The sequence below is a fragment of the Nicotiana tabacum genome, chromosome 13, assembly GCF_000715075.1.
Source record: "Nicotiana tabacum cultivar K326 chromosome 13, ASM71507v2, whole genome shotgun sequence".
Lineage (NCBI taxonomy): Eukaryota > Viridiplantae > Streptophyta > Magnoliopsida > Solanales > Solanaceae > Nicotiana > Nicotiana tabacum.
In genome coordinates, this window is record NC_134092.1 from 22,178,727 (window position 1) to 22,192,881 (window position 14,155).

General features: G+C 36.9%; 1 protein-coding gene across 1 annotated transcript; it reads right to left on the reverse strand.

Annotated features, from left to right (window-relative positions):
- Positions 1 to 513: 513 nt before the first annotated feature.
- Positions 514 to 7,980, reverse strand: LOC107822639 (serine/threonine-protein phosphatase PP1). The gene is made up of 4 exons (XM_016649182.2): positions 7,664 to 7,980; positions 2,542 to 3,101; positions 2,136 to 2,354; positions 514 to 771 (listed from the first exon to the last, which is right to left on the reverse strand). Exons 1-4 carry the CDS (start codon positions 7,836 to 7,838, stop codon positions 748 to 750), a joined length of 978 nt encoding a protein of 325 aa, XP_016504668.1. The 5' UTR covers positions 7,839 to 7,980; the 3' UTR covers positions 514 to 747.
- Between the last annotated feature and the right edge of the window lie 6,175 nt (positions 7,981 to 14,155).

Consider the following 14,155-nt stretch of genomic DNA (forward strand, 5'->3'; position numbering starts at 1 on the left):
ATTTTCTTTAAGTGTGATTTTCCAGCTTTCATAGGTCTAGTCATGTAACTTTGGTTTATTTTTTTTAAGCATTATTAAGGGGGACCAAGCAATCAAAACTTTCAAGCAAGCAAACAATTCTCTGTACTGGTGTCTCTCCCCCCGACACCGTCTTGTTTTCTGTAATAGCTTTCATTCAATGCAATCAAGCTTTCTTTCATTCTCAATTCTCTTTTCTGCTCTCTTTCAATTGCTCATGACATTGGTTTTCCCGTACGGCACTGACAATCTAGTCTAGCGTACGGAGGGGACCTCAGTTGGCGGACAGCAACCGTACTGACATCGGTTGCCTAGCCTTACGTCGCCCTTCCAAGGAACTTCAGGAAGGCGCCGCGTAACAGTTGGTATCAGAGCCTAGGCTCGACATCGGACGAGGGATCACATTGCAATTACCACCATTTCTGACCATGGTGAATTATGGGGATCGCATCGCGACCCTTGAGGGAACAGTTGACGCATTACGGCCCATCGTGGAAATGGCAAAAAAACAGTGACAAGTATGGTTTTCCATCATTTTCTCATACTTTTTACATGTCCACCATGGTTAAAATGATCATCAAGTTTGGGTAATTAACCTATTCACTCTTAATGCCTTCTGTGGCAACTCCAGTAGTTGGCTCTCATACTCTGGCATTAAGAAAGGACTGCAGTAAACAGTAACTTTAAGCGTCGGACAGTTCTTGCTTAATCCCCGTGTGAAGCTGACTCTCACACTTTGGCATTAAAAAAGGACTGCAACAAACAGTAATTTCAAGCGTTAACAGTTCTTGCTTAATTCCCGCATGAAGCCGGTTCACATACTTTGACATTAAGAAAGGACTGCAGTAAACACATAGTTTCAAGTTGTACCCTCATTTAACTAACAGACACACATTTATATATTTCACCAGGCAGGTCAACAGTAAGCAAGTAGACTGAAACACATTCAAAACAAATAGTGTTAGTAGATAAACTAGCCGATGTTTTAAACTTTAAAGGAAATATAGAAGGGGGTGCAGGACATCTCATTTTTTTATCTTTTTCTTTTTATTTTGACAATGGTGGAATCCAGACTACTTGCACGCGCACCTTAATTATTCTGTCGAGGTCTCTCACCAGCATAGGTATCGAGTAACTCAGCCCACCACCTAGCTTTTTTATCGTCTCTATTAGGATTCAAAAGCTGGTTTTCGATGATTTTCGCCCTATTCATTGACCGCTATGCCACACCCTTGAGTGCAAAAGAGGGTGCAGGAAATCTAGATATCACGATGCCTTCGGATAGACCACTAACTAGGATTTAAATTGAGATCTATATGTAAGAATATAAACTTAAATATATAGTGATCAACTTTAGCTTCCACTCCCCCTCATTTCCACCTCTCCAGATTTTCCCACTAGAAAGACAACTTTAAAATGTTGATAGAGTTGGATGTTTATTCTCTTTCTTACTTATTTTTTTAATTGCTGAGAAATCTTCGAGAGCCAGTGGCGTAGAGTTAGACATTTATATTATGGATAGTTCTCTTTTTACAACAAGCCTAGTAAATTCCACAAGTGGGGTCTGGGAAGGGTCTGGGAAGGGTAAGATATACACAGACCGTGGAAGGGCAAAGATACTGTTTCCGATAGACTCTCGGCTAAAGAAAAGATGAAAAGAAGTAATGGCAACAAGTAGTAACAACAACATGATAAAAAGAAGACCAAGGCCACGGTAGCAACTAAACGATAGGCAGTAATAAAAAGGATAGTTCTCTTTTTATTATTGGAAAAAAATTATAAAAGGAGAGTGTTTTATAACCAAAATTCACTTTTCGAGGGAGAGATACTAAGAATTTAGCATCACAATATGTTTTCAATTGCAGAAACTTGAAGGACAAAGTTTCTGCTAAGGTGTAATAACAAAAAATACCTATGGGTAGAATAGGAAATCCATAGCTGAAACCGCGGAGCTAATGTTACATGAGGCATATAAGAACTGAACTCCTATTATCTATTTGAATTTTTTAAAAATAAAACATCTCTTAAACAAGTGATTCCTGCTTATAGGAAAAAACAACCACCTCCCAAATCAATCATCTAAGAGAGTTTATGTAAAAAGCAATTATTTTCTTTACCTTCATTCCAGTGGGAGATCCCGGTTTAGCAGTAGTTGTACTTCCAAAGTTGAATTTGGACTTCTTTTCAGCAGGTTTTAGTATTTGAAAGGAACACATTAGCGTCTCATCTACGCTCATCATAGCGCCAGCATTGTCAAACTCTCCACAATAATTAGGTGCAGAAAATATGGTTACGAGTTGCCGATTAGCAAAAAACTCATACCCATCCTCCACCACCTGTAACAACTTTCAAGGAATTAGGAGATTTAATCAAAGAATGCAAACAAGGAAACCTTGTCTGAACCTCGTGATTGCCCCTTTCCAACCATAGACCATTTCAATTAATAGACCACTGACAACTGATTATAAGCATAAATAAATACACTTAGATAGCGAAGAAAAGTTTACAGCAGTGGGTTTAGACCTGGTGAGCACGGCAGATAAGATCCAAATCCTGCTTCTCAAGAAATTCCGTCACCTTATCTGCGCCAAAAATGTATGAAACTCCGCGGTCGTTCATTCCCCATCCCTGAACATCTTTACTAGGATCAGACCAAAGCAAATCACAGAGCAAACCAGCATCCGGCACATCCGTCGGGCGCTGGAGATTTCTGATTTGGTCTAAATTGTTCAAATCGGGAGAGAGGCCTCCATGCATACATAGAATTTTTTCATCTATTAAGGCAGCCACTGGCAGACAATTGAAGCAATCTGTGAAGATTTTCCATAATCTAACATTAAATCTTCTCTTACATTCATCATAAAATCCATATATGCGGTTTATGGAAGCACATTCATGGTTTCCCCTAAGCAAGAAAAAGTTTTCGGGATATTTTATCTTGTATGCAAGTAAAAGACATATAGTCTCTAGGCTCTGCTTGCCACGATCAACATAATCCCCTAAAAATAAATAGTTTGATTGAGGAGGCAATCCACCATACTCAAAAAGCCGCAGAAGATCAGAATATTGACCATGAATGTCACCTGAAAGTCAAAACAGGATAAACTGTAAAAAAAGACATTAAGTCAAGAATTTTTGTGCATATCCAAAGACATGCTTTCCCTAGTCAGAAGACTGACTCAAGCACTTGTCAAAACAAATTTAAAATTCTGATACAAGGAAAAAATAAAATAATATGCCTTGCTTCCTTTATTATGACACGAAAAGAAACAATTTGGAACCAAATATTGTATTACATTGACTGCATGAACATATATTCCTAAATGCGAGCTTTGCATATGAAGTAAATAGGCTCTTAAATTTCCCTTTTTTCATGAGATGAACTAATTGCTTTCTCCTACATGCAAAACAATGAGGTCATACAAGTCCAGAACAACTAATTCCTTGGATTAGTTAAACTAAGACATTATATTATAACCGGTCTATATTTACGGATGTTTCAAATTGAGGCTTATTCCACATGAAAATTGGCATATAAATACCCTACATATCATCAAATCATCAATAGCCATCATACAGTTGGCGGTAGCTTGGTCAACTTCTGGTATCTCTACTATCCACCAAATAGTTGGTAGCTCGCTAAGAGTCTTGTTTTGTACATCTCACATCAGTAGAACAAGCTCATTCTTGGAAATGCTCAATCCTAGTTTGCCTCACCACGCTTTGCCACAAATCCACAGAAACGGAATTGGAGTTGACTCCAGAATCACATCTTCTGTTCTTTGGCCAGAAATAAAATCTTAAGATTCCAAACACAGTTCAGGAAAAAGCATCAATAAACTGCATATGAACAGATCATCAAGATTTCATTTATGGCTTTTTACAAGCTATGAGCAGCGCAATAAGGGGCCCCATAAATCCTAGCTCCTAGGTGCTTGATCTAAAATAACACTAATAAGTTGGCATAGAAGGCAATAAAACACCAATACATTTTTCACACTTCAAGCCACAGATTCAACTTGCTTTCGTATAAATCCGAAAGATACATTAAAGACTAGCAAAAATTGAACATCCCTGTGCTGTATTAGTTCGTGAATCTCATAATTGTATCTGAACTTGGGTAACATAACTTAACATTGAGAAACAGGGTGTAGGAGAACTAAGTTGTGCCATGAGCTATTCTCAAGGCTTAAGTTATTCAATACTTCTACCGTCCCACTTTATGTGGCACTCATTCCTTTCCAATCTGTCCAAAAAGAATGTCACTTTTCCATATTTAGATACAATTTAACTTTAAAATTTTTATTTTACCATAATTTGTGGCCATACAAATGGCTGCTGCTTATTTTAGACCACAAATTTCAAAAGTCTTCCTTGTTTTCTTAAACTTTGTGCTAAGCCAAATGGTGCCTATCGTTTTCCTAAGACAAACTCGCTCATATAGCTTCAAGATTGGACTTAGACTTCGAATGACCTAGCTCAATAACCACAAGAGAGAGAGTCCTATATTATACATGAATTTTTAAGGTAAAAGCATCTCCACTATGCATAATGATTTTGTAGGTTGAGAGTAGCTAATAGAATTAAACCAAACTTGCTTTTCCCATTTGACCTTTGCTTAATCCTTGGTACTTCAAAGGAAATTCATGTAAGTAATAATTAAACAAGCTCATCAAAGGAGGGAAAACTAAAGGCTTAAGAGGCAAGCTAAGGAAGTGAGAAGAAAACTAGATTTCAGCAACTTGACGTTTGGAAATAACCAAAAAACAGCCTGCAGGTTTAAAATGAGGGAGGATGAAATCCTTTTTGCTGTACATAGGACGCTCCCGCTTGGTGCATTTTGATGAAATCTCTTACCTTATTTGTCGGGAAAAAAAAAAATGACCAAACAACATATAAAGAGAAAAGCATAGATGTAGCGAGACAGTAAAACGCAACCAATGCCCAAGGTAGTCCCGGTGAACATGAAGACATGAATAAAATGAATCAAAAGTAAACAGGTTTCTTCCGTTCGTGCATCACACAATGTTATCAAAAGCACGCTTAAGCTCTGAAGCTACGCGCAAAACATGTTGAGCACTTGGCCTCGCTTAGTGGACGCTTCAATGTCGTCATCAAGGCTCTAAGAAATACTTTTTCTTCGCCGGAGACCATAATCCTGGAGAGACAACATTAAACAATTGATCTTTCACTTTATGGTAAGTATTTTTCAATTTCTCTGTCCATATATTTGTTATTCATGCTTATAATTATTAGTCTTGGAATACAACAACAACAACAACAACAACGACCCAGTAAAATTCCACTAGTGGTGTTTGGGGATGGTAGTGTGTACGCTGACCTTACCCCTACCACGAGAGAGTAGAGGCTGTTTCCGAAAGACCCTCGGCTCAAAAAGATAAAAAGAGACAATATATCAGTACCATCAACAGAAACCAAAAGAATAATAACAGCATCATAAAAATCAGAAAATAGATGAAAAGCAATAGCAATAACCAGTAAATAGTCCCGACACTATGAAAAACGAAAGAGTAGTGAGAACACAACATTAACCACTAGCAGTCTAAGACAAAAATCCTATAAAACTAGCCTCACATAATTACGAAATAGAAATAGGCGCAACTACCTCCTACCCTACAACTCTAATACTCGACCTCCACAGCTTCCTATCAAGGACCATGTCCTCGAAAATCTGAAGCCACGCCATGTCCTGTCTGATCACATCTCCCCAATACTTCTTAGGACGCCCTCTACTTCTTCTCGTGCCTTCCAAAGCCAGTCGCTCACACCTCCTCACCGGTGCATCTAGGCTTCTCCTCTGTATTTGCCCGAACTATCTGAGCGTCGCTTCCCGCATCTTGTCATCAATGGGAGCCACGCCCACCTTCTCCCGAATATCACCATTTCCAATCTTATCTATCCTAGTGTTCCCGCACATCCACCTCAATATCATCATTTCTGCTACTTTCATTTTCTGGATATGTGAGTTCTTAACTGGCCAACACTCAACCCCATACACCATGGCCGGTCTAACCACCGCTCTATAAAACTTACCTTTGAGTATCGGTGGCACTTTCTTGTCACACATGACTCCAAATGCTAGCCTCCACTTCATCCACCCCACCCCAATACGATGTGTGACATCCTCGTCGATCTCCCCATCCCCGGGATAACCCATCCTCTACTGGGGATGACCTGTGATTCAAGCTCACGTCCATGCTCGCTTCCCTAGACTCGGCGCTGAACATGCACTCCAGGTACTCTGTCTTAGTCTTGCTCAGCCTGAAACCCTTAGACTCAAGGGCCTGCCTCCAAACCTCCGGCCTCTCGTTAACGCCACCTCGTGTCGCATACATATTTGTACTTTTTCTCTATTGGCTCACCTCTTATTAAAGCCCACAATTTATTTGCGCTTAAAGCCCCAACGGACTTTAGAACTTTTCTGAGCTTTTCGCCTTTGATAACAATGCATCACACTTATAAAAGCAACAAATGCCAAGCATATAATTCAAAATGATACAAGCAATTGACAACCAAGCATTTCATATCCAAATTAATCAGGGTCACTGATATGAATCCTCTTATTCAAGACCATTTCAATCCAATACCAAACAGTTTCTCATTAAGACAAAGTAGGGGCTCTCTACAACTAGAGGTCTCCAAATCTCGCACTTGTCTCAACACATCCAAACAACGACCTATGTCAATCGCCAATCTTAGTGAAAGTGTAGCAACAGAAAAATTAGATTAATTCAACAAAAAATCTATTGGCAGGGGAAGTACATTAACCCAACAAAAGCCAAGTGAATCGTTCAAACAAGACAAAGCATCAGAACATAATATACAACTTTCTCCAGCTATTGGAAAAGACAAGACTTCTGAACAAATTAGAAACCAAGAAATTCGAAGAGCATGATTCACACCCCTCTTCAAACACATCATAAAGGAAGCTAATTCTGAACAAACCATTAATAACTTATAGGTTTGTCATCTCAGCACCAGAACCATCATTTCAACTTTATGGATTCTGAATTTCAGAATGACGATAAGTGCTAATAGCTGGGTTATAAATTTAATATCTTATACCATATTTAATGAATTTCTTAACACAAAAATACTGTTTGAGCAAAAACTACTGGGTTCGGCTGAACCCGTATCCAGGCCTAGCTCCGCCCCAGTATAGACCACGAGCATAGTTATATAATATGAATACTCATTTGCCTAGACCTACTCGCATTAGACTGTTGTAACAAGCATAGTTATATAATATGAATACTCATTTGCCTAGACCTACTCGCATTAGACTGCTGTAACATAGGTCTGACTACATCGTGCTGGTGGGAGGTAGCCGCTACCCAATGGATCAGATAGAGCGCGCGCAAGCTGGCCCGGATACCACCGTCATCAAAAAGGGTTTGAGTACATGTAAATTTTTCAAAGTACACTAAATATTTAGGGAAAAATATCAGTATCAGATACACACCATGTAACATAGAACAGAAAAAATAATGCAATCTTAGCAACTAATACAAAAACCCCATCATCTAAAAAAGTCAACTTTACAAGAAAATGAAACCCAAACAGCTAAAAAGAACTAATTACCAATTAATCAAGAATTAACGGGAAAAAAGATTGAAACTTTTACCACAAATCTTGATGGGTGCTTCAAGTTCCAATAAATTAGGCTGTTTCAAGAAAATCTCTTTAGAAATCAAACACAACTGTTTGATTTCAGCCTCTGTTAACACTACTTGCTTCCCTGGTTTACCCTTTACTTCAAGAAGCCTACTTATAATATCATCTAACACATTTTGGTCCATTTTTTTCAATCTTCAAAAGTTTCACTAACAATTTTTTTACCTACTGCAAATGGGGTTTGAGTTTTGAGGGTGTAGATGTGAGGGACTTGGTATAAGAAGATTATTTGATTGATTCGCTATTTTCCTTTTTTCTATATATGCGTGGTTGCGATTTGGAGAGGGGTCAAGTGGTTGCCGTTTTATTATGTATAGTGTGTCGTTTTAAAGAATCTGAAACATTCTGTTCTTTTTGGTCAGACCATGATGAAAATTTAAACATGTCAAAAAGTGAAAATTCTTTTCCAATGGGGAGGCATATTTATAACTAAAAAGTTTAACTACTAGCATATTTATCGATGGGGTTAAAGAAATTATACTATCAATAGTATTTTTAAAATTACGAATCTCACTTTTTACTTAGGATTATTTTTATATATATACCGTTTAAATAACTTAAGGGATCGTTTGGTTTGAATACAAATTATGATTGGATTAGTATACTGGATTAATTATGTTAGGATTATTAATTTTATTGGTTTATCCTGAAATAACTTATTTTGATATTACCATTCCACTTTCTGGCATGTATAATTATCTCAGTAATATTTTTAATCCAGGTATAATTTATTCCAGAATTAGTAACCAAATAAGAAATAAGACGATACTAAATTTTTATCCCAAAATTACTTTTACTCCTCCATCATACCAAACAATCCCTAATAGTGTATACGAAATTCACAGTATAAGTATATAATGTAAACTCTTTTAATATATACAAAAACTGTTAGACCATAAGAAAAGGATGGGAATTGGGATCATTGTAATGATATATCTTCCTTCTTAACCAAAGAGAAAGCTCTTCTTTCTCATGTAGTTTACCCATTTTATAAAAATATTTCTTACTTAATTTATGAATGCGTTTTTTCATTAAGTTTTGCACTTCAATCATTCAACGAATCAAAGATATTTAATTATTCCTTCTTAAGCTTTTTATTTCTTCTGTTAAACGACATTTCGAGTTCTAATTAAGAAAATGGAGAATTCTTTGACCTTTATTTACCTGATTACTAGATGCATAAATTCAAATAATCAAACCAATAGGGCGAAATCATTAATTACAAAAACTTAAATATTTACTCCCTGGTCCACAATAAGTGATTTTTTGGCTGTTTTCACACAAATTAAGAAATACACTTTTTAACATTAATTAGCAATGAAATTGACCATATTAACTTTTACTATTTCTTCACATAAACACTTCTAACACATACTCCAACATTATTTACTTCAAGTGTAATGTAGGAAAAAGATAATTAATTTATTTTTAAAATATAAAAAAATCAGATATTTTGAACCATAAAAAAGGCCAAAAAATCATTTATTGTGGACCGAAAGAGTACATTAAACTAATAAATTGGAGATTGTTATAGTCATAACTCTTGAGAAGACGTTGAGACCATCAAGTGTGTGATCGGATCCTTTTATCATTAACCAAAGAATTTAGTTTTACACATACAAATAGATACTTCTTCCGTTTCAATTTATGTGAGGGTATCTGAATTTTCTACATAAGAGTTTTTGTATATATATATATATATATATATATATATATAGTTGTATTGTATGAAAAATAATTCTTGAAAAAAAGATAAAATAGGTACATACTAAGCCGCACATATTGCATAGAGGTCTGAGCGTCGCGTGGGTGTGTGTAGTCTTAAGTCTTAATACGACCCACGAACGGGAGCAAGTGGACCAAGTGGTAGAATTCTTATGTGGGGGGCCCACTACGATTTATTGGACTGGGACCACCTAAATATCTGATTATCTTCTACAGTTGTTCTACACTTCCTATATCTTGGAAAAAATGAAAGATCTTTGACTGTACTTGAAACTGTGGGTTTCTTTTGTTTGGTCATAGACTTGGAATTCTATCCGAAAATTGCATACCAAAACCAATTCCATATTAGTGGGTCATGACTATAAATTGGATAAGTAGATCCTAAAAATAATAACCGATAAAATTTATAATTTTTTTATATATGTATATTACATACAAAAATTATATATTTTTCATATACATTTTAACTATAAAATGTAATTAGTTTCAGTCGACGGTCAATTTGTAATTTGCCCATAAAGAAATGTAGCCCAAGAATATAGTTAGCTCTATTGGACTAATAGTAAGCACCACAAGCCCATCTTTGAATCCAAGTGCGCTCTTGATCCATTTTTATTTTTTTTGAATGAAAACTTCCAATTCTTCTATCAGGATCAGTCTATTGAAGAGTAAAAATTGGGTGGAGATGGTTATATTTTGGACCGCTTACTTGGGTTCACAATTGAGAAATTGACACCAGGTAACAATACATAAGAGGAATCGGTAAATTATTGGTCGTAAATTACATTAGCAAAGGCAGTCCCAAAAAAGTTGGCATTGCATAACCAAATCTCAAAAAACTCACTTCCTATTTATTCTCTCTATAACCCCTTCTCTATGTATTCTTTTTCATTTCCTTCTCCCTTTCTCTCATTATATTTCTTATTTTATCTCTCCTCTTTTTCTCTCGTAATTTAGCAAAAATTATTGCAAATTATGCACAAAATTAGTAGGATGAAAAGGTAAGGTTAATCTCACATCAGAGAAAATTAGAAGCAAAAACTAAAAGAGAAAATAGAAAAAAAAAATAGAGTTTAACTTTGTTTTTCTTCTCTCTCTTTTTTTTTGTTGGATATAATTTTGATGGAGCTTTTTTTTAGGATGATGGTTGTGTAGACAATAAATTGCGTCGAGAAAATAAAATCAAGACCGAAAAATATTGCAACAATCGTAGTATTTGATTTCAAATTATATGAGTGTACAATCTCTATGAATCCTCATATTCTTCTTTCCAATAGTAAATAAATCCAAGGGCATTTGAGCTTGATCTTGAATATGTAGTTGTTGCCACGAACGATGATCTTGAATTCAACTAGCACGAACTTTTATTTGAACTCATACTCCTTGAATCTTGATTTGTTCTTCGTTCTTGAACCTGGACTTGATTTGTTCTATGTTCTTGAGCTTGAACTTGATTTGTTCTCCATTCTTGAGCTTGAACTTGATTTGTTCTTCGTTCTTGAGCTTGAACTTGAACTTGTGGATGAATTTGCAGCGTTTGATCCACGAGCTCTTTCTTGATTCTTGTTATAACTTCTGGTGTCTTTTCTGAGTTATGAAGACCCCTATTTATAGTTGTGGGAGGGAAGAGTTATGATAAGAACAAACTCTTTCCGACCAATCAAATTGAAGTGTGGAAAGGTCGCATTTGATTGGCCAAAACATGTCACTAGCACATGTGGCGCAGTTTCATTGGCTATTTAATTTGACTTGGCATGCCTTGTCATTCTGACACATGGCATGATCATGTTTGGCCTTCCGTTTGACTTAGCGTGCCACGTCATTTCACGCGTGGTACCAAAATGGACCTCTAGGAAGATGATATCTTGGGTCTAATGAAGTAGGCTCATCATTTGTAGCCCAATTAAATTGGCTAGTCCAATTATATTGGACTTATATAATTAATCCAATTATATTAGCTCATAATATTTATTTAGACCAAAATATATTTAATTAAGATCAAATCTAAATTTTTTTATGAATTTAGATTCAATAAAAATTTAATAAATATCCCCTACTTTAAGACTTGTTGAGATGTAGACTTGCCAAAACCGAAAACGGGTAATGAAGCACCGGCGGACTATCAACGGACTATCAAATTTGGCTTAGGCCAGTTTAGAGCACAAAGGATTGTCTATGTAATTTTGTTACGTGTACACCCGGTCAATTACTTTAACAATATAATGACCATTTACTTTGAATAGGGATAATACAAAACCATTGAAATTTGTGATTTCAATGTGAAATCATAATTGCCGCATATCTACGATTCCTTTTAGGGAAACAAGTATTTTCTTATTGTCATGATTATACATAATTACATATTAGGTTGGCAATTCTTACAACAATTGTCGCCGCCGTAATTAGACGAATCCCGTATGGAAATCAATTGTAACAGCCGCCTTATACACTCGATCTCACGTCGTCACTTCACTTTCAACCATCGCCTTTTGACATCTGTAAATACAGTATACTCTTTATTCTATTAGCATCACTTTCGACGTTTGCAAACCACTTGAATTTACTTTTGACGACTTGAAAGTATTGACGCGAAAATAATTTCTTCTTATTTTCTTGTGCTTTTCTTCCTTTACTAGTTTTTTTTATAGGTCAAACAAGAAAGATATGTTCTTGTTTAACGAGATGATTCAGGTACGAAGAAGGTGACCTTAGGGTGTGAGGGGATGGGTACTCATCCCCGCCTAAATATTGGAGAGATTACTCTCAAGGTGACCCGACTATCGGAGAGATTACGCTTAATGTGGCCCGACTATCTGATAGATTGCTCTCAAGATGACCCGACTATCGGAGAGATTACTCTCTATGTTCGACTATCAGAGAGATTACTCTCTATGTGGCCCGACTATCAGAGAAATTACTCTCAAGATGACCCGACTATCAGATAGATTACTCTCAATGTGGCCCGACTATCGGAGAGATTACTCTCAAGATGACCCGACTATCTGAGATATTACTCTCAAGGTGGCCCGACTATCTGAGATATTACTCTCAAGGTGGCCCGACTATCGGAGAAATTACTCTGAAGATGACCCGACTATCGGAGAGATTACTCTCAAGGTGGCCCGACTATCAGAGAGATTACTCTCAAGATGACCCGACTATCGGAGAGATTACTCTCAGGGTGTGAAGGGACGGATATTCATCCCCGCCCGAAAACCGAAGGCCATTTCATCCATTTAGACCTTTGTGCCCATTCTAATATTCTCGATTTTGACTTTGATGACTTTCTTTTTGTCCTTTGCAGCCCGAAGAGATGGCAAATTTCAGAGACTATACCTCATCTTCCTCCAAACATAGATATCTCATAATCGAGACTGAATATGACATAGAACAAACCAAGCTTTTGGTTCACACCCCACAAGCTGGCCGGTATACAGCCTCATGGCCTTCTTTGAGGAACTCGCTTCATGTAAAAAATTGGACCTTGGAGCACAAGTCTACTTCTAATCCATTGTCCAAGATGTGATCTCTCGAAGTGCCAATCCATCGCCACGTAAATATTGCTAGCACACTTCCAAACTTAGGGCGTCGCATAACTCAAGGAGAAGTACGTTGGGAAAACACAGCAACAATCGAGGGCGAGTATTATCATATTCCAGGATATTGGAAATGGGCTGAAGATATACTTGGTGGAAGCCAACAAACCCTGAGTACAACAAAGATTTATGATGTTGTTTATGAAGCTATATTCTCCAAGCTTAGAGTGAGGTCTGACAAGAAAGATGAAACATATATAACAACCTTCTTATCATGTTAGCTATGTGCTTTTGTGTTTCCCTATAAGGCAGAAAACTTCATCCGTGCCGAGACTTTTAAGATGGCAAGCATGATGGCAAGCGGGCGAAAGACTAGCCTTGCGGTCCCAGTTTTGGCGAGTGTTTGTCATGGTTTGAATAAGATTTTGTGTTCTTCCCAACTTGATCAGGTCAAAGTTTGTTTTCCCATCCATTATGTTTACGGCTGGCTTGAACATTACCTCAAAATCCATTATCCACTTGCTAAGGGTTCGTCTGTCCCTTTGACGGTAGCATACTCAGAAGAGGGATCCGCGAGGTACTTTGACAAGAAAGATGGAAGAAAGCGCATCCACAAGGGAGAGGATATAGTTTGGACACCAACAATGTTAACTAATTCTCATCCTTATTATTATGTGGATAACGAGGCCCCTCAAGAGTTGGAGTCAAATTACTTCATGAGCTTACATTTTAACTACCTCTCTTTGAGGTATGATAACTCATTCATCATCGAGTCATATAGCCCGCATCGATTTGGTCATCAATTTAGGTTTTACCAGAACGTCCCTGATTTTTTGGAGTATTTGTAGTGCCTCTCTAGATGAAGGACTCAGATTTAGGGGTGGGTATTGGTCGGTTTGGTTCGATTTATTCATGTTCGATTCGGTTTAATCAGTTCGATTTTCGGTTTAGCCATGGCAAAAATAGTATAAAACAACGAAAATAGATTACTTTTTGCCGCCGATAAAAGTGTTTCTACTGTCAATACAAAGAGGACATTTGATCTAATTCAATCCCAAAAGTTAGAGATGATTGCCCAAAATCAAATGAAACGGTACAATAGTTTGTAACATTCTGGGAAAAAAAGAAATTTGAGAAAGGTGGTTAAAGATGTTATAAATGGCTTTCCTCTCCAATCTTCA

Excerpts from the sequence above, each read along its gene's own strand:
- LOC107822639 (XM_016649182.2), bottom strand. The coding sequence starts at position 7,838 with ATGGACCAAAATGTGTTAGATGATATTATAAGTAGGCTTCTTGAAGTA. Across the intron at positions 3,102-7,663 it reads AGCACCCATCAAGATTTGTG|GTGACATTCATGGTCAATAT; the intron begins GTAAAAGTTTCA and ends TTTGACTTTCAG. Across the intron at positions 2,355-2,541 it reads TTATCTGCCGTGCTCACCAG|GTGGTGGAGGATGGGTATGA; the intron begins GTCTAAACCCAC and ends AAGTTGTTACAG.